This window comes from Camelus ferus, chromosome 16, assembly GCF_009834535.1.
Source record: "Camelus ferus isolate YT-003-E chromosome 16, BCGSAC_Cfer_1.0, whole genome shotgun sequence".
In the NCBI taxonomy this organism is placed as follows: domain Eukaryota; kingdom Metazoa; phylum Chordata; class Mammalia; order Artiodactyla; family Camelidae; genus Camelus; species Camelus ferus.
This window is the reverse complement of record NC_045711.1, coordinates 4,178,947-4,197,274: the sequence shown is the minus strand read 5'-3', so window position 1 is coordinate 4,197,274 and position 18,328 is coordinate 4,178,947. Positions and strand designations below refer to the sequence as shown.

General features: G+C 51.8%; 1 protein-coding gene across 3 annotated transcripts in view; it reads right to left on the bottom strand.

Annotated features, from left to right (window-relative positions):
• The window catches only part of TBX4 (T-box transcription factor 4), a 30,760-nt gene extending 23,217 nt beyond the window's left edge, over window positions 1-7,543 (bottom strand). For 2 of the 3 annotated variants that reach the window (XM_032498368.1, XM_032498370.1), the window contains exons 1-3: window positions 6,682-6,743; window positions 2,609-2,821; window positions 1,724-1,818 (exon numbers count right to left, since the gene is read on the bottom strand). In XM_032498368.1, coding sequence (XP_032354259.1) covers window positions 1,724-1,818; window positions 2,609-2,818 — 305 coding nt within the window. In that variant the 5' untranslated portion in view covers window positions 2,819-2,821; window positions 6,682-6,743. Of the gene's footprint in view, window positions 1-1,723; window positions 1,819-2,608; window positions 2,822-6,681; window positions 6,744-7,450 lie in introns of those variants that run through there. The other variant, XM_032498369.1, reaches the window with a different exon arrangement.
• Window positions 7,544-18,328: the final 10,785 nt, after the last annotated feature.

Sequence of the window (18,328 nt, the reverse complement as noted above, 5' to 3'; positions counted from 1 at the left end):
AGTCCCCCCCCCATCGCAGCTGTAATCCACTCAACAATTTACCAAGCACTACTCACAAGATCCCTGGTTTGAGTCTCACAGTAACTGAAAAAGAAAGGATAGCAGGTAGGTCTACGGTCACCATCGCCGTTTTACCTGACACTGCTGAGCCACAGGGAGCTGGGGGACTTGCCTGAGTGAACTCAACTAGGAAGAGGCAGGACTTGTGACACCTGGGTCCCACTGTCCTCAATGACTGCTCCAGGTGGCACCCCCCCCCCACCAGGTCCCCTGGATGCATCCTCCTTTCCCAGCCCCCAAATGCAGCAAACTCAGGCCTTGACATCTCCCTGCTCCTTCCACTGATAGAGGCTCTGGGTGGCCGTGCCACCTCCCTGACTTAGGCAAGAGGGCTGCCAAGTGCCCAGACCCCCCACCCCCAACAAAACAAAGGAAACTTTGCAAAGCCTGCTAGTGAGCAGCCAGGAAGGACCCAGGACCCCTATTCTGCCTACAGCAAACCACCAGCTTCTTATTTCCTTTGACCCATCATTCCAGTTCAGCAGAGTTCTCTAAAAAAGTAGAAGAAAAACGCTGAGCAAATGCCAGACACTTCTCTAATTATGAAGAGTATCCACTGGCAGCTATTGTGTGCTTAAATATGCCAGGAGCCATGCTGAGGGCTTTACCTACGTTTGTATGAAGGAAGATCTATTATTTCACAGATGGAGATGAGGAGAGCGCAGAGACCGTAAAGTGCCTGTCCTGAGGCTGCACAGATAGCAGTAGGTGAGCGACTGGAAGCCCTTGGCCACCACGTCTGACTGCCCATTCCCGGCCCTTGATGCTTCACCACCATCCTATTCCTTGGAAAACCCAATTATGGGGCCACGACCAGACAAAGGAACATTTTAACAACTAAATTGTACCCCGGGGACCAAAATCAAGTGTGAGTTTGTGGAGGAGGCAGTGTAGCGGGGAGGGAGGTCCCTGAACCTGAACTCTCCAGCTTCTCTGTCTGCAGATATCTCCTTCACCTGATAGCCGCTCTCCTAGCCATTCCTGTGAATCTCTCTGTCTGCTCGCGTCTGCTTCTTCCTCCTCTCTCCCTCTTCTCCCCGTCTCTCCCACAGACACCAGCGCATTTTAAAAATGTTTCCACTTTATAAATCATTCCTCTCTGGCAGCCACCCGAGAGTTGCTCCCCAAACAACACATACACAGGGCCCAACGGTGCCTTCCCCTTGGCTGAGGAGGGAGCTGGCGACAGCACTGGGGCATCCATGGGATGAGAGACTTGGGGTTCGCACTGCCCCCGAAAAAGTTATGGAAATAGGAAAACATGATCCTGCCCCCTTCCTCTATCTGTTAAGGGACATCTCCGGGTCCCTGTTCAATGCATTCCTGAGAAACCCGGCAGGTCCCCCAAAAAGAGGAGGACAAAGCAGCCCCCACCTCGTCCCCCAGGGGCCAAAAGTGCTGGAACAGGGACCTCCAGCGGCACGACCTTAATTTGCATTTCATTTGCATAATACTGCCCCTCCCCACCCCTCGCGGTGTAGCCCTCTGTGGGCTTCCGAAGCCGGTTCGGAAGCTATGGCGGGATGTGGAGCTAAGGCCAGAATGGCAGAGGGGACTGCCGTCGCTCCCCGGGCTGAAGGCGGAAAAGACTGCTAAGGGAGCCCCTGAGGATTCCCACTGCTCCCATCCGTCATCCCCCCGAAGTAAAACTCCCAGCGCTGACCTGCCCGCCTTGGTGATGATCATCTCGGTGCCCGCCTCGTGGAACTTCTTCCAGAGCTCCTTCTCGTGCAGGCCCACCTTGATGTTCTCGATGGTCTAGGGACGGGAGGGAGGGGACTTGTGTCGGCCTGGCCCACGGCTCCGTGTGGAGCCCTCAGAAAGGGGAACACAGACCCAAGGAACCATGCAGAACACTGCCAGCCCCAGGAGCCCACGCCTCGAGATTTCGTTTCACAAAATTATTCTGTACCATTGATGAATTTTAAAACTTAAAAATTTTAGTAAGTGGCTAAAACCCCCTCCTTCGAAACTGCACCTATAGGTGGTTCCGCAGAAAACACATAAACTGACCGTGCTGGGGTAGATGACACACTCCTACACAAACATATAAACACCCCAAGTGGCCCGACACAGCAACAGGTTTGCGGGCATGCACCGACACAGGAGGGCACACACCCCCTCGGCCAGCCGCGTGCACCCGCAGACCCGCACAGGCAGAGAGCGTGCACAGCCGGATTCCGTTCGATCCTCAGGTCGTCACCATGACCCTCTCGGTGACATCCCTGCGGCCTCGGATCTCGGCGGCGGCTCCCGCACGCACCTGGTCAGGGGCCACTCTCCCCGCCTGGTCCTCGGCTTTCGACCCCGCCCGATCAGGGTCGTCGGAGCTGGAACCTTCTCCCCGGCTCGCTCCGCCGCGGGGGTCCCCTCTCCGGCCTGTCCCTGAGCAGCCTCGAGGGCTCAAGGTGGAGGAAGGACGAAGGGCCGAGAGCGGGCCCTGCCCAGGGGAGCGCGAACAGGCAGACAGTCCTGCCGCAGTGTGGCGGGTTGACAGACAAGGCGGCCCTGCAGACAGACCTCCGGCCGACGGCCGGCGCGGCCCTACCTGCTCGGCGGCGGCGGCGGCGGCGGCGGCGGCGGCGGCGACGTCGGCGCCGGGGCCCGGGGGGCTGCCGAGCGCGGCTCCGCTGAGGCCCGGCGCAGCCAGCGCGGGCTCAGGGGCGTTGGCGGTGTTGGCGGCGCTGGCCTCGCCGAGCGCGGAGCCCGGGGCCCGAAAGGCCTCCTCGCTCTCCGACAGGGCCTTATCCTGCAGCATCTCCTGCGGACACAGCACACACGAGTCACATGCCCAGGTCCACACTCGCCTGAGACCTCGCAGCCCTCTGGAGCCAAGCCGGGAGTCTTCCGGCCCGGCTGGGAGGCCGACCTGGCCCACGTGGACCCCGCCCCCTCCTGAGCTGGAGGAGGGAGAATACACGAGGGCAGGACCCTCGCCTCCTCCCTCTGGGTTCTGGACCTGGGGAGGGTTTGTGTGCGGTTCAAGGTCCGCCTGCCCCTGGGTGTGGGGCTGTGTGATGAGTAGATCTGGGGGAAGGACCGCCCTCTCTGCAATGGCATTGCCCCAGCTGCACCCCTAGTCCCTCCCTCCTGCTGGACTCCGGTGGAGCCTGAAGTCTGGGTCTTTTTCATCTGATCCCTAATAATTGCGGTCCTGGCTCACTCTCGGCCCAGAGCAACCAGGACGATTCTTGCGCAGGCAGGGGAAGAAAGCCAAGCCAGGAGGGCAGGGTCCAGGCTCCCAGGGCATCACACCTGCAGGGAGGGCCTATGGCTGAGCAGCCGTTCAAGCCCTGTTCACTTGGCTACCCTCACCCAGAACTTCAGACAGCAGTCAGGTAGAGGCTTCCTGAACCAGAGTTTCCCTCCTGTATACATCCATTCCCACAGACACCTGTTTGTCACTCACACAGGCACACACATCCTCACACTCAAGACACAGCACCCTCTCACAGACTGCTAGTCACCCAAACAGCCATGCTCTCCTAGGGCCGCTCTGATTCAGGCCCTGAACTCAGCCAGAAGCCTCCCCAGCCTTGCTGTCACACGCACGCTGGCTCAAAGTTTAGCTCCAAACGACTCTGCTTTGGGGCAAAGGAAGGACCCAGACTCTTCCCAGCTAGGGAGCAGGCCAGTTGGGTGGGTTCAGTTCACAGGCATAGCCTAGCCCTGCCCCAGGGCACAATAACCCTTCCCCAGGTGTCTAGGACTATTCAGGCGCCTGCTCATATGCCTGCTCCCTTCTGGCAGCTAGTCCTGGGATATGAGGATAATGCCCAGGCTGCAAGGACCTGCCTGTCCTGCCTCCATTGTGGATGCAACCGTGCATCATCTCTGCTTCTCTCTTCCACCTCCTTGCTCCTCTCCTTTCATCTGGATCTGGGCAAGCTCTGGTGAGGCTTTCCAAATGTCTGACTGCCTCTCTTGTGGCTGAATGTTCCCCCTTTCTCCTCCTACCTTCTTTCTGTCCTCCCCTGGATCTCCCTGGGCATTCCAAGGCCCAGGCCCCACATCCACCGACTCCCCATTCTGGACTAGACGTCGGCTCCCAGGGCCTCACAAAGTAAACAAGCCAAGTGCAACCGAGGAGATAAAAAGGGGCCGGGGCCAGTTGGGGCTGGGAAAAGCCCATAAAGATAAGGCTGACAGCCCAGTCAGTCCTCCAGCCACAGGCACCAAGCAGTAAGGCTCACCGGGCATGGCCAACGCAGCACCCGCCTTGGGCCACATGAGAGTTCCCAGGCCGAGCCCCGGAAACCCAGAAGCCTCCAGGCAAGGGGACTCTCCGGGATGAAGTTTGTTGTACGTTCCGGGCCAAGGCGCTGGTTCCGACTATATCTGCGGTTAGATCCGCTGGTCCTAGGTGCAGCAGTCCGCGGGTCCAGGAGGGGCCGCCTGGCGCAATGCTGTCTTGGCCATTAGGTCTTCTGTGGGGCACTTGTCACACAGGGAGCGGTGTCGCGGCCCCGTGCGACTTGCTCCGCGCGCTTTCGGTCCTGCCCGGTGCAAAGCACGCCCGCGGCCCGTGTGCACTGATGCCAGTACCTCTGCTCTCACGCGGGTCGAGGGTTGCGCGATGCTCTCCTTCCCCGACTCGAGGTTCGCCTCTTCCTTTTCTCTCGGCCACGCAGCCACATCCCGACATCGCGACAACTCGCCTTCTCTGGAGCTCCCGGCTAATTTCCTTTTCTTACTGCCCAGCACGGCCATCCCCGCGATCCGGTACCCTCGGACCCAGAGCCCAGGCGCGCTGGGACGCCGGCACGGCCGGTCCCACACCCGCCGGGGTCCGCGGCCCGCGTTCGACCTTCTCCTGGAGCGGTCCTCGGGCACAGCCGGTCGGCTCCGCGCCCTTTGCGCCCGGGTCCGTCGCTTTCAGCTGCCTCGTTTTCTAAGAATAGCGTTGTTCTTCTCATTTCTAGATTACTGGTGGTATTTTTCTTGCACTGGAGTAATCGTGAATATTTTATACTATTTTAAATATTTTAATTATCTCCATTATCAGAGATATTCTGGTCAGTTCAGTAACATTAAGAGTATTCTATCACATAAGTACTTTTTATTTTTAATACTGCATGGTTAAAGTACTGATTGATCTGTTAATTCATCATTATCAAATACGTTGCTGCTGCTTTCCTGTCACTGCTTCATCATTCTAGGGTCTCCCGGCACGTTACTAATACTATTACCAATACCTAGGCAGTTATTAAACACAGTCTTCTGATAGGTCATGTTAATCTATTATTGCTTTTATTTTTACTCTATACCCCTAAAATGTTTCCGTGGCTGTCTTCTCAGTCTCTGTACTTTGTCACAGTTTGAATAATTTATTTACCAGAACTTGTAATATTATTGTTCTTAATATCCACATTAATTTTCTTCACATCCTTATAATACTTCTTGTTATTTTACTATTATTTGTTTTGTTAGGATTGTTCGTAATACTCCAGGTATTCTTCATCACATCGTTACAATATCTTGTTACTTTGTCATTATTTGTAATGTTACAGATCTTAATTCGCTAGTTATTTTTCATCACATCATTACTTCTTGTTACTTTGTCATAATTTGTAATATTGCTGTAGCTCTTAATACTCTGATTATGTTTCATCACATTGGTACAATACTTCTTATTACTCTATCATTATTTATAATGTTGTTGGGATTATTAAAACCTTGGTCATAAATTGTCATATTATTCCAGCAATTCTTGTCGCTGTTTTTATTTATGTCACTATTGCTTTTGAGATTTTGGCTAATATTTATTTTAATAATTCACTATAGTATCAATAATAAATTACATGATAGTATTCTGTCAATACTATTAATGTTAGTATCTCCCTTAATAGTATTTTCCATTGTTCATATTTTTCTACAGTTTTATCATTTTTTACATTACTATTTCTTATTCTATTAATATTGATTTTAATACAATGGTTTTTGTCACATCGTTCCGTCACTTTGTCCATGGTCCTTTCAAATTTGTAATTACGATTTTCACTTGGTTCTGAGAGTGACTATTCTTTTATTGTTGTTTTAAAGTCCGAGTGCTGTAATACTTATGCCGCTGAGCCCTGCTTCTTTGGTAACTGCTCACATTTTGATAATTCTAGACCACAGATCACTACTTATATACAATGCTCCTTGCTTTAATTTGGACGAACCTGTTGCATCAAAGGCTCTGAAGTCCAGTGCTCTGATCACACACATATCTACATCGATATTCGCCAAGTACCCAGGCCCTCTTCCTTGGCCTTTCTTATTCTGCAAACACTAATTTCAAGGCCACAGCTCCACTTGTCACGGCCTAATTTTGTTCCTTTGGCGCTGGCGCTGTCGTTCTATGCTCTTGGGTCCTTCGACCCAATTCGTCCGGTTACTCGGAGGAGAGGAGGGCTCCTGCCCTGACCGCTGGGAGTCGGGCCGCTGCAGCAGCCCGATCAAAAACACTTCGCGCCGCCCTCTTCCCGCCTTGATCATCCCCGAGGTTCTTACCCTGGCCCCGTTACTCGCTCCCTTCCCAGCTCATCCTCCTCGACCCTGCAGCCAAACCCTGGTTTCGGAATGACCTCTGTCCCGCACGTCCGGCTCACCCTCACTCCCTCCAGGACCCACACTCACCCTAACTGCGCTGCCGCATGCGTTGGCGCCTGCGGCCCGAGGTCCGCTGCAGGCTCGGGTCCGAGGAGCACGGGACAGCCGGGACTCCGACTCGGGGCCGCTGGGTCAGGGTCCCGCTGCCCGCCGCGCCCTCGGGGACGGACACATCCCAGTTCTGGAGCGGGCCCTTGATCTCCGAGGCCGCACTTTGGGGCCTCAGCTCCCTCCTCCTCCCTCCCTCCCTCCGGGGCCGCCCCCCCTCCCCGCGCTGACGTCGCCGCTGTCAATCAGTCCGCGCCCGCCGCCCCCCGGGGAGGGGGGCGCGAGGGTCCCCTGACTGCGCGGCCCCGGAACCCTAGCCCGGAGCCCGCTGCCCGCTCCCCCAGCGCGCGGCCCAGTGCCCTCCGCGCGGCCCTCGGGCCCCGCCGGCCGGCCTGGGGTGGGAGCCCCGAATGGTTTAGATTAGAGGGGCGGGAAGCGAGGGCGAGCGTCCTGGCCGGGCCGCGCGGCTCCCATCCGAGGCTCGACAACTAGGACGGCCGGACGGCCGGCCGGGAGCGGCGGCGTGACCCGCACCCTGGGGCGCCGGCGGGGCCCGGGCCACATCCAGACGGCCGTCCTCCGCCGAGACGCAGGCCGCGGGGCCCGCCCGCCCGCACACTGCCCGGTCCGAGCCCGCTCCCCGCCGGTGCCCGCGGTTTATTCGAGAGCCAGCTCGGCGGCCGCAGGCGCACACGCGCCCCGCCGCCCCGCAGGGCGGCTCCCGACCATGCCCGCCACACATTCTCACACCTCCGCGCGCCGGCCCGCGCTCGCTCCTGCTGTCGGGCTCCGGGCCCAGTCGCGACGGCCGGGCCCGGCCTTGTCTGAGACCGGCCCCGCTGCTCACCGGCCCGCCCCGGTCCGGGGCGCGGCGGGCAGCGGGCGCTGGAGGCGGCCGCGGGGGTCACGGGAGAGGGCAGGCCCTGCGCTCGGGCGGGGAGGAGGCCCGGCGGCCCGGCCTGGAGCGGCGGCGGCGGCGGCAGCGGCGGCGGTGGGGAGGTGCGGCGCCAGCCTGAATTCGGGCCCAGGCCCAGGCTCCAAGGTGCCAGGGCTTGGCAGAGCCTCTTGGGGAAACTGCGGCCGAGGGCCAGGACTCTGCCAGCAGCTCCCCGAGATCCCGGAGGGCTGAAGAGGAAGCCCAATGCCTGCTCCAGTCTAGGAAGCCCAGACGGCTTCGCACCGAGCCAGCCGGCCTCTGTGCCTCAGAAAGTGAGTCCCCCTCAACCGCCTAGACTTCCCTGCCCGACTCTGACTTTAGACTCTCTCTGTCTCACTTCCCTCTATTTCTCTATGTCGGTGTGGACCTCTCCACAAGACCCCGCAGCTGCACAGGCAGACAGACCCATGTGGACCTCAGCCCATGTCCAAGCCTCACAGCCTGTAACATGCCCAGAACACTGGGACAAGGACAGGCCTACCCACCCGTCTGCAAAGGCCCCAGAATCCTCTGTCAATAGGATTCCCAGATTAGCTCCTCAGATCTCAGCATTGGCTTTATCCTTCCCTCCACTGGTGTCCCAGCCTCGCTGATTAGCCTCTGTTCCTTTCCAGATTCTGACCTTAAAATCAGATTGACGGGAACGGGACAGGGAAAATCCTTCCCTGGATGGCTCTGTCCCTTTTGTAATGCTAGGAAATGGAAAGCCAGCATCAATTCCTTTCCCACCCCCTTGCACACAAAGGAGGAAGCAGAACACGAACTCAGAAAAGCCAGCAGCTGCTGTCAGGAGCCTGTAACCCTGCTCCACAATACGCCCACTGCTCAAGAACCCCCATCTCCTCCAGCAGTACCAGATACTGCTACCCCATCTTCCCTTCATGACTTGTCTCATGGAGTCCCAACCCAGGAAGGGAAAGTAAGGTGTAAGAGATGTGGAGAAGCTTAATCCTCCCCCAATCCTGCGTCCTCCCGGAGTGGAGAAAGGGAAGGCCCTGGTGTTTCAAGAGATGCCTGGGGAGTCATGTTTCCTGTGTTAGGGAGAACTGGATGACATGCCTCAGCTTCTGCACCCAGGCCCCCTCCCATGCCCTCTCCAACAGCCTGTAGGGAAACCCCTTGCCAGTAAATAGTGTACAGATTAACCGATCAACTACTTTGTGGAATGGTGGACAGGGAGGGCAGTGAATCACCAGGTACCATGGGAGAAGACTAGCGTTAGGCCAGACTCTGGAAAGAGTTTGCTGATGGTCATTGGAGGAAGTTCATAATGAGACCATCTGATGTAGCTCTTTAAAGAACCTAGAGTGGAAACTGCCTATAAGGCTTTCTGGAGACTCATGGGAGATAATCTAAATCAACATCGACTAGTTGATGATGATGTGGAGAAATGAGACATTGAAGGGACGGGCAAGGTTTTGGTGATGAAAAGGAAAGGGTAAACTAGCCAGCAATCGAGTGAGAGAAAAAGGGAGATTATGTACACAAAGTCTTCATTACCAGCACGGAATACATTATTTCATTGATTTTAAGATACACATTTTTCACATTTTGGCATCTCTGAAACTAGGATGCATGTTAAAATCAATGGTATGTTATAGTTTAATTAGCAGTGTTTTTTTTTCTTCTTAGTGGTACATAAAATATTAGAATAGCTTACAATTGATGGAGTATAGTAATTGCTGATAAATGGCCTGTGGAGAAAAGAATGAGACTAATTTTTCCCCCAAGACTGATTTGAGACGTTCAAAGTACAAAAATGCTCTTCAACTAAGTGAACTAACCAACCATCTATTACACCAACTTGAGTTGCTATAGGGGAAAGGCCTCAGGTTTGGTGTCAGACTGGCCTTGGTTTGGAAAGCTGGCTCTGAGTCCTGGCTCACCATTTAGCAGCTGTGTGACCTTGAGCAAGTCCCTTAACAGCTACATAAAATGGGGATAATCACACCAGCCTACCAGCTATTTGTGAAGTTTGGCTAGGTCAATGCACGTAAATGCCTAGCATGTGGTAGATAGATAATAAAGGCTAGTTCCCAAGTATTTTTAAATCTTATTTTACCCCACCTCTTTCCTGAAAAGGCTTGAGGTGGTTTATAACCAAAATAGTCTAATAAAAATACAAGTAGAAAGACAAAGTATGATCAAGGGAAAAGGAGAAAATATGCGCCATCACTAAGTGTTGATACAGTTGCTATAATTGAGAGAAAAATCTGGCTTACCAGCAACAGGGCAAAAATTGGTCGTTCTCCATTTCAGAAATGTGGAAATAATATTTCCTTGGTGAAGGAGAGGAGTCGGGTGGGACTTTATCCTGGTCTTAATTTTTAAAGTAGTTTCTCATGTAAATGTTTATTCTTGTATCTGTACAGTGTCTTATTATTTACAAGCTGATTTCATAGCTTCTATCTCATTTGATGCTGTATTAACTCCATTTATGGATTCATTCATCCAAAAACAAAATTATCAGGTACTTACTATGTGCCAGACACCTAAACAAGAGGAAAGGCCGACTTACCATTCTATCAGTTAGCTAACTAATTAGCTAACCAGTTACTAACTGCACATTCACTAACAAATGACCTACAAACTTACTAATTAATCACCAATGTAATCAACCCGAAAGGGAGCAGGGGCTACAGGATAAACTGGGGAACCCTAGTCAGTAGCGTAAGGTGGCTTGTCCAGAGCCAGGGGTGGGTTTGGTTGAAGATGATTACTTGAGTTGACATCATACTGTAGTGAAAAGCAATTATAATTTTTTTTAATCCTCGGGTTTTGGAACATTTAATAAATACCAATGTCAAGCCCCACCCCAGATCAACTGAGTCAGAATCTCTGAGAATGGAGCCAAGGTTGAGAACCACTGCTCTGTGCCAACTGCGGAAACCCTGCCCCTGCGCTGCTGGCCTCCCTTGTACTCGGAATGGTCATGTGATCCAATGTTGACCAATGAGACCTAAGCTAAAGACGAGAGGGGAGAGAGGATTTGGAGAATATTTTGCTTTCTTGATAAAGAAGAAGACAGAGTCTTCTTTTCCCCTGTGGATGAGATCCTTGGAGTTCTCACTCTAGAGACCTTGAGGCAAGAAGGATGAAGGCCAATATGCAAATGATATCAGAACAGAAAGAAAGAGCCTGGGTTCCTGATGGCATCACTGAGCAAGTAAACCTGCTCTTGTAATGTGAGAAAACATAAACCCAATTTCTTTACATCATTGTTAGTTTGAGTCTCTGTTACTTACAGTCAAGTATACTCCTGAGACATATGTGAAGGTCCCAACTCAGTGCTGAGAGAGTCCTTGGGTATTCCATAAGGAAAGATACATATCTTAGTGTCTGTAGGTGTTCTTGTGCGTGTGCACATACCTTCTCATTCAAATCCAGGAAACAAAACCCCTCCACACTCCCTCCCTAGCCATGTTAGTCTCTGTGTGCTATGCGTGCCATGATCTAAGGCCTGGGATCCTTATTAAGTCCCCAAAAGAAAAAGGATGGGTGAGGCAGCAGGGAATTTACCTGTTCCCCTGTGGCCTTATTATTACCCAGTAGCCCCAAAACTTGGTTCCAGATTCCCTGGCCCACATCCCATTGGGATTGTCAGACTCAGGACAGTTGGGGTGGGGACGAAAGCTTGAGCTGATTCTGTAAATCAGAGGACTGGACAAGAAGGGCGGGTAGCAGGGGGCAGCTGCTGCCATAGGTGCTTCCCTTTTACCACAGGCGCAGGTCTGCTCACCTGGCCTCTCACCCTGGCCTCCCTGGCCTTCTCCCACAAAGAGAAGAAGGAAGCTTCCAGTTAGACAGAACTGAGGACTGGGCTGTCCTGATCCTGGACCTGGGTGAAGTAGGCTGAGCCCCCTCAGGGCCAAGGGCAGAGGCCGTGATTCACGAATAGCACAGGTTGATCCCTCCTATAACTGTAACTTGAGGAACTACAGAGACAAGGAATGAATAATCAGACCTGGGTTTTGAATAGTCAGGGGTAGCAATCCAGAACTTCCGCGCCAGAGTCTTTATCAGTAGTAGGTGGACTCTTTGCAGAAGATCAGACTTTCTTCCCCATTACACTATGTGCTCCGGCACTGCCACTCCCTTCCATTTCTCCCAGGAAGACTTCTCTGAAACGCACATTTATTTTACAGTCTGAGGAGGGCATATCTGCTTGGGTTGTGGTAGGTTAAAAAAATTCCTAAGTCAGAAAAATTATTTAATTTCCCCACCCCTCCATCCCTTTCTTTCCTCCTCTTTCTTCCTTCCATTCTTTCTAAGCATTGATTGTCCCAAACTGGCTTTTATTTTGAGTCCTCAAGGATTTTTTCTGAGCAAGGAGCTGAAACAAATTAGAAATCAAGAATGAGAGAGTATGGGGACTGTCAGAAAGCCCTTGGAATTTGAAGTTAAAAACATCTGAATGCAAGTCCTCAACAGGCTGTTTACAGAGGGACCTAGAGCATGACCTGCTTTAAGCCTCTGTTTCCTCATCTGTAAAGTGATTTTAATAATAACAGCCACCTCAGAGGGTAGCAGAAAGGATGAAGTGATATCACACAGATAAAAGTGCTCTAAGGGCTTACACAACAGCTTACATTTATTGAGGACCCACAGTGTGCCTGGAAGGATTCTAAGAGCCTCACGTGCATTCTCTCATTTCAACCTTACCACCCTATCAGGTGGGAACTGTCATAATCCCCATTTCACAGACGAAGAAATGGGTTGATTTGCCCAAGGTCATACAACCAGGAAATGAAGTCAGGGTTTGAACCCAATTAGTCTGGATCTTTGGTGCCCATGCTTTAAAATATACTGCTCTACAGTCACTTAACCTAAGCTGGTTTCATTTGTTAAACAGGATAACAGTACATTCCCTTTACAGTTGTTATAAGAGTGCAAAATACTGCCTGACATATAGCAACACTGTTATTATTGTAAATAGGACTTGCCCAAGGTCTAACAGTAAGGAGAGAGGTCATTGGACCCACAAGACTTCAGAGCTCAGAGGGGAGGGTATAGCTTGGTGGCAGAGTGCGTGCTTAGCATGCACGTGGTCCTGGGTTCAATCCCCAGTACCTCTGTTAACATAAGTAAATAAATTAATCTAATTACCTCCCCACCCCCTCCAAAAAAAGACTCCAGAGCTCAAGATCTTAACTATTCTTATTGTTCATTTTCTAAAAAATTAAAATACCCACCAAGAGAGCAAAATGTAATCATCTCTCTCTTTACCCCCCCCCCCCAAAGAGACATAATAAATCCTTCATGGCATTGTCCCAAGAACATCATGCTCTGCGTTCTGCTGATCCCCACCAGGCTGGCCACTGGCAGGACCTGTGGGATAGGGCTGCTCGTCCACCAAGATACACTGGCGGTGGGATGGAGGGTACTGTATCCACAGACAAGCTTTTCATGTGCAAAGATGGTGCCGATGGCCCTTCCTAGCTGGTACCACTGTGTTGACCAAAATAGGCTTTACTAACTCAGGCACAAATGGGGATACAAGATAAATGTGCTTTCATCTAGAATAAAATCCTCTGTTTGGATTGGAGGCCTTGTTCCTTGCCTCCAAGATTCATAAGCTCCTTCTGTCTATGTAATATTTGGTAAGTGCTTCCTAACATCTAGCTTCCACCCCTCTTGCTGCAGTTGGTCCTTTCTCTGTCTGTAAGGAATGAGAGGCACGTTAGGGCTGTTAACTGGTCAGACCTCCATAGTAAGAGTTTCCGTTCCCTTATTCAGCCCCCGAAGCTGGGTTGATGGTGCTGTCCAAGGAGCCTTGAGCTCAGGAGTGATGGCAACACTGGCACTGAGCAGGGCACAGACCCTGGCCTGTGCATTCCTGGGAGGTAGTGCCCCAGTCTGTGGCTCCTCCAGAATTCAACAGGCCCTAGAAGGGGAGGGCAGGAAAGAGGCCTGAGGCCCGACCCCCACATCCTTGCATTTTCTGAAGTTTCTCTTTGAACACGTTCCTTTATTTATTGGGCCTCATTTAACCTCAGCCATGTCCTCCTGGGATCATTTATTTGGTAACTGTCACTCAGCCTGCTCTGGCATTAACCTCATAATCCTATTGATTTCCTCCAAGCTAGTTGGGGGTTTTCTCAACTTCTTCCTGGGCCGGTAGGGGCTGATTCCAGTTCTGGTCATTACCGAGGAAGAGGCCCCAGACGGGTAATGGCCTGCCTGGAGGACCATCTGGGGGTTCCTTGAACCCACCTTGGCCGTTCCCAGAACGCGAGACACAGATTGGTGAAGCCTTGGTTGCTCAAGTGTGAGGTAAGGCAGCCAAGCGCCCACCACCACCACCACCACCACCAGGAGCTCCGTGAGTGGCTACTGAGGCTGTCTTTCGGTTCAAAGGACCTGTGCTTCACCAATCACAGCTTTCCTTGGCCCGGAACCCCGCCCCCCTCCTCCATCTTGGATTCAGGACGGGTAAGGGGCCCAATCACCGCAGGGGAAGCGGTGGAGGGTGGGACGGAGCCTGCAGTTCGCGCCCACGTGGCCGCGGGCCTGCGCCTTCCCGCCACCTGCGGCTGGAGCCTGGCCCCTGTCGAGCTGCAGCTGCGGCTCCCAGACACCACCCCTGCCCGTCGCCAGGGGATTAGTGTCCGTCTGTCTTTTGGGACAGCCTCAGTGGGGGTTGTCCTGGCCCCGACCGGGGCCTCCCCTTCGCCCTTCCCCAGGACCACCTCTCTCAGAGTCCAGCTTGGGCAAGGTGGATTGTGTTGGGGGGTCCAAGAGCCTGGGGTGCTGATCTCTCCCAGAGCTGAGGTGTGGGGTGACGAGAGTCCCCCTCCCCGCCAAGCCTGAGCCACATGTGCTGGGAAGTTCATTTCCCCTTGTTTTGCAGAACGGGCTCAGGGATTGACCCCAGGAGTGACCCCAGTGTCAGGAGGCATTAATGATCTCCATACGGGCAATAAACAGGCAGACCGGCTGGCTTGGAGTGGAGGTGCCCTGGAATGGGGCTGCCTTATTAGCCTCACATTCGCTCAAGGGTAGAGGCTTAATTAGGGAGGGCTCCCTCATCCGTCTCCCCTCCCCCAAACATCCTTGACCCCATGGGAACACGGTTGGAGACACTGGAGACCTCCGGCTAGTTCCTCTGCTCCTTGTAGGCCTCCTCAAGATGCAGCCCCATTCAGGTGTCAGCTCAGCCATTTGTCCATCTCTAGGAGGACTTCTAGCTTGGTCCTGACAAAGTCTCTCTTCTTTTTAAAAGCCTCCAGAAGCCAAACCCACAGATTCTGAGTCACCTCACTCTTTTGGTCTACAAGAACTCAGGAACAAGAAGACCTTCCTCTTCTTTAAGTCAAATCTCTCCAAGCCCTATTTCCCCAAAGAGCAAAGGGATTAAGTAGGTGGTTCCCAGCCTTTATGGGGGGAGGAGCGGCAGTCTTTAGCAACTACCTAGACTATTAAAAACACAGTCTAGTTTATCACGTCTCTCTCCAAATTCATTTCCGCAGGTTGGTTACTTGTTCTAGGTGTGTGACCTAACCTCCCATCTAGCAGGAGAGACAGACTTGTACACAAATACAGTCATAAAACAGGCTCAGGGCTATAATCTATTTCCATATTGAGGGTGATGAGAGTATAAATGAGGGAGTCACCAACTCATCCTTTCTTGTTCCATAAGGTTCCATCTGAGTCTGTCTTTGAAAGATGAACATGTATGGGATCCTGAGAGGCAGAGGAAGTGAAAAGGGAATCTCACGAGACGGGAAGAACATGGATGAAGGCACAGAGGGCACGTCTGAGAAGCAGCGGGGATGCAACAGAGGAAGATGAAGCTTTGTGGAAGGGCCTCGTAAATCCCGTTACTAACTTTATCTAGGCAGCCATTGCAGGACATTGAGCTCCATAGAGACAGCACCAGGGCGAGTGAGGGCCTGACAGGCACTGGGCAACTCAGGCTCCCTAAAGAAAAATAATTAAACAAGGGCAAAGGAGATCCTAAGAAGCTGAGAGGCAGACTGTCATCATATGCATTCTTTGTGCAAACTTGTCGGGAGGAGCATGAGAAGAAGCACCCAGATGCTTCAGTCAGCATCTTAAGAGTTTTCTCCAGACATGCTCGGAGAGATGGAAGACCATGTCTGATAAGGAGGGAGGAAAATTTGAAGACATGGCAAAGGCAGACAAGACCCATCGAGAAAGAGACATGAAACCCTGTATCTCTCCTAAAGGGCGAGCAAATAAGAAGTTCAAGGATCCCATTGTATCTTTTTCTTATTTTGTTCTGAGTATCACCCAGAAATCAAAGGAGAAGAAGATCTGAGCCTATCCATCAATGATGTTGCAAAGAGACTGGGAGCGATGTGGGCTAACACTGCAGCAGATGACGAGCAGCCTGATGAGCAGCAGGCAGAAAGGAAAATATGTAAAAGGTATTGCTGTCTGCTGAGCTAAAGGAAAGCTGATGTAGCAAAAAAGAGAGTCATCAAGGCTGAAAAAAGTGAGAAAAAGAAGGAAGATGAGGAGGATGAAAAGGGGGAGGAGGAGAAAGATGGAGAAGATGATGAATAAGATGGTTCCATGGAAGTTCTTTTCTTGGCTATAAAACATTTAAGCCCTGCCCCCCCCCCCCCGACACAGTTCACTCCTTTTTTTTTTTAAGGTTTTGTTTTGTTTTTAGGGAAAGGTAATGAGGTTTATGTATTTATTTTAATAGAGGTACTGGGGATTGAACCCAGGACCTCCTGCATGCTAAGCATGCACTCTACCACTGAGCTATACCCCTCCCCCCACAGTTCACTCCTTTTAAAGAAAAATTGAAATGTAAGGCTGTGTAAGATTGTTTTTTAAACTGTATAATGTTCTTTTTTTGTACAGTTACACTGCTGAGTGTGTCTTTAGCTAGCCCTGTCCCGGTGATGTCTTCAGTGGCTGCGAACCTCGTGGGATACAGTGTGGGGCTTGTAAGTTGGCATGGAAATATAAAGTAGGTTCTTGTTGGTGTACAACACAAATTCGTTTTTATGGGGATGGTAGTTTTGTCCTCTCCAGTTGTCTCTGATGCAGCTTATATGAAATAATTGTTGTTCTGTTACCTGAATACCATGCTGTAATTGCAAAAAAAAAAAAAAAAGTTGCAGCTAATTTGTTGACAATCCAAATGCTTGCAAGTAAATATAATTTTAAAAAATGCGTATTGTGATGTTAAAGTAAATAAATAAATAAGTAAAAATGCGTGCTGTTGCCCTTTTTATAAGCCTGAAACTTTTCCTACTGAAAGGAAGCTCGGCTTCTGTTTCGCCCATCTTGGATCGCAGGAATTACTACTGTGGTTATCTTTTCAGTATAGTCAGCTGATAAAAAGCTTTTGTCTACACACCCTGCATATGATGAGGGTAATAAAAATTGAACTGAGTCAAAAACAAAACAACCCCCCCCCCAAGAAAAATAGAAACAAAAACAACAACAAAAAACTTTTAAGGGCAATGGGAAGCCATGAAGTGTTTATAGCAGGGGACAAGGCTGGACTGATCAGATTTGTGTTTTAGAAGATGATTCCTGGCAGGATGGGAAGACTTTCGGGAGGACTGGTAGCAAGGAGGCCAGCTATGAAAGCAGGGGAATTATTAGAAGGATATTTAGGAGAAGTGGAGTAGAAAAGGCAGGAGTTTAGGATGTCCCTGGGCAGGAATATGATGTAAATATTTGTGATTTTGCATCACCACCCCCGCCCCGAGTCCACTCCCCTTTTTCAGGCTCAGAACCCCAGTTTCGTTTTAGGGGAAAGAATCGTTCATATTGGGTAGAGTTTGGTGGGACTGTCAGTGAAGGAGCTCTGCCCACCCCCAGCCAAGACTACATTAGATGCTCCCCTCCTAGGATTCTAACCCAAGCATAACGACAGAAAAAATGGAGGCACAGGAGTTGAATCATCCTCTTTGGGCCTCAACTTCCTAACCCGTACAGTTCATTTAAGATCCAACACACCCTACATGGCAGGTGACATTCTTACTCTACATTTTTCAGTCTTCACGCCCCGAAGGAGCTGTTCACCTGTACCCCCCGTTCAGCTGCCCAGAGCTGCTCTGGCCCCCACCATTTCTGAGCCTGGATTTTCAGCCTTCCCTTCAAGTTGGTGAGTTGCTTCATCGTTCCAGGAAGTCCCCTCTCTGCCTAAGCCGAGAGTGTCAAGGAGGAGAATGTACATGATTGTGGCAGGGGGGTGGGGGGTGCGGAGGTCACTGGGGGCGTTAGAGCAGATTGAGCGCAGGGGAGAGAAGAGTCTCCCTCCCTCCCTCCCAGCCTGGTGGCTGCTGTGAACTGGGAGGGGCTGCCAAATGACAGACGCCCTAATTTCCTGGGGCATCTGGTCCGAGTAATAGTGCTTGCCTCCTCTATCATCCTTCTCTGTCATGGACATTGACCAAAGTTTGCCAGCAAGTCCCTACACACCCCTGGAGCCATGGCCCACTCCTAGGTCCTGTCCTGGGGAGCTCTGTCTGAGACGCACCTGGAAGCCCGGGGCCCAGCGGAGAGGCTGAAGACAGTCCTGCCGTGGTCCTGGATCCCTGCCGTGGACTCCCCACCTCAGCCCACCCTCCCACCCCGCCGTCCAGACTCATCCAACTCCTTGTCGGACATTAAAGCCCTCCAGGATTAACACCAAGCCCCCTTCCACCCCAGTCCCACTTCTCAGAAAGCAGACTCCCTTGAACACAGCTCTCTCACGAC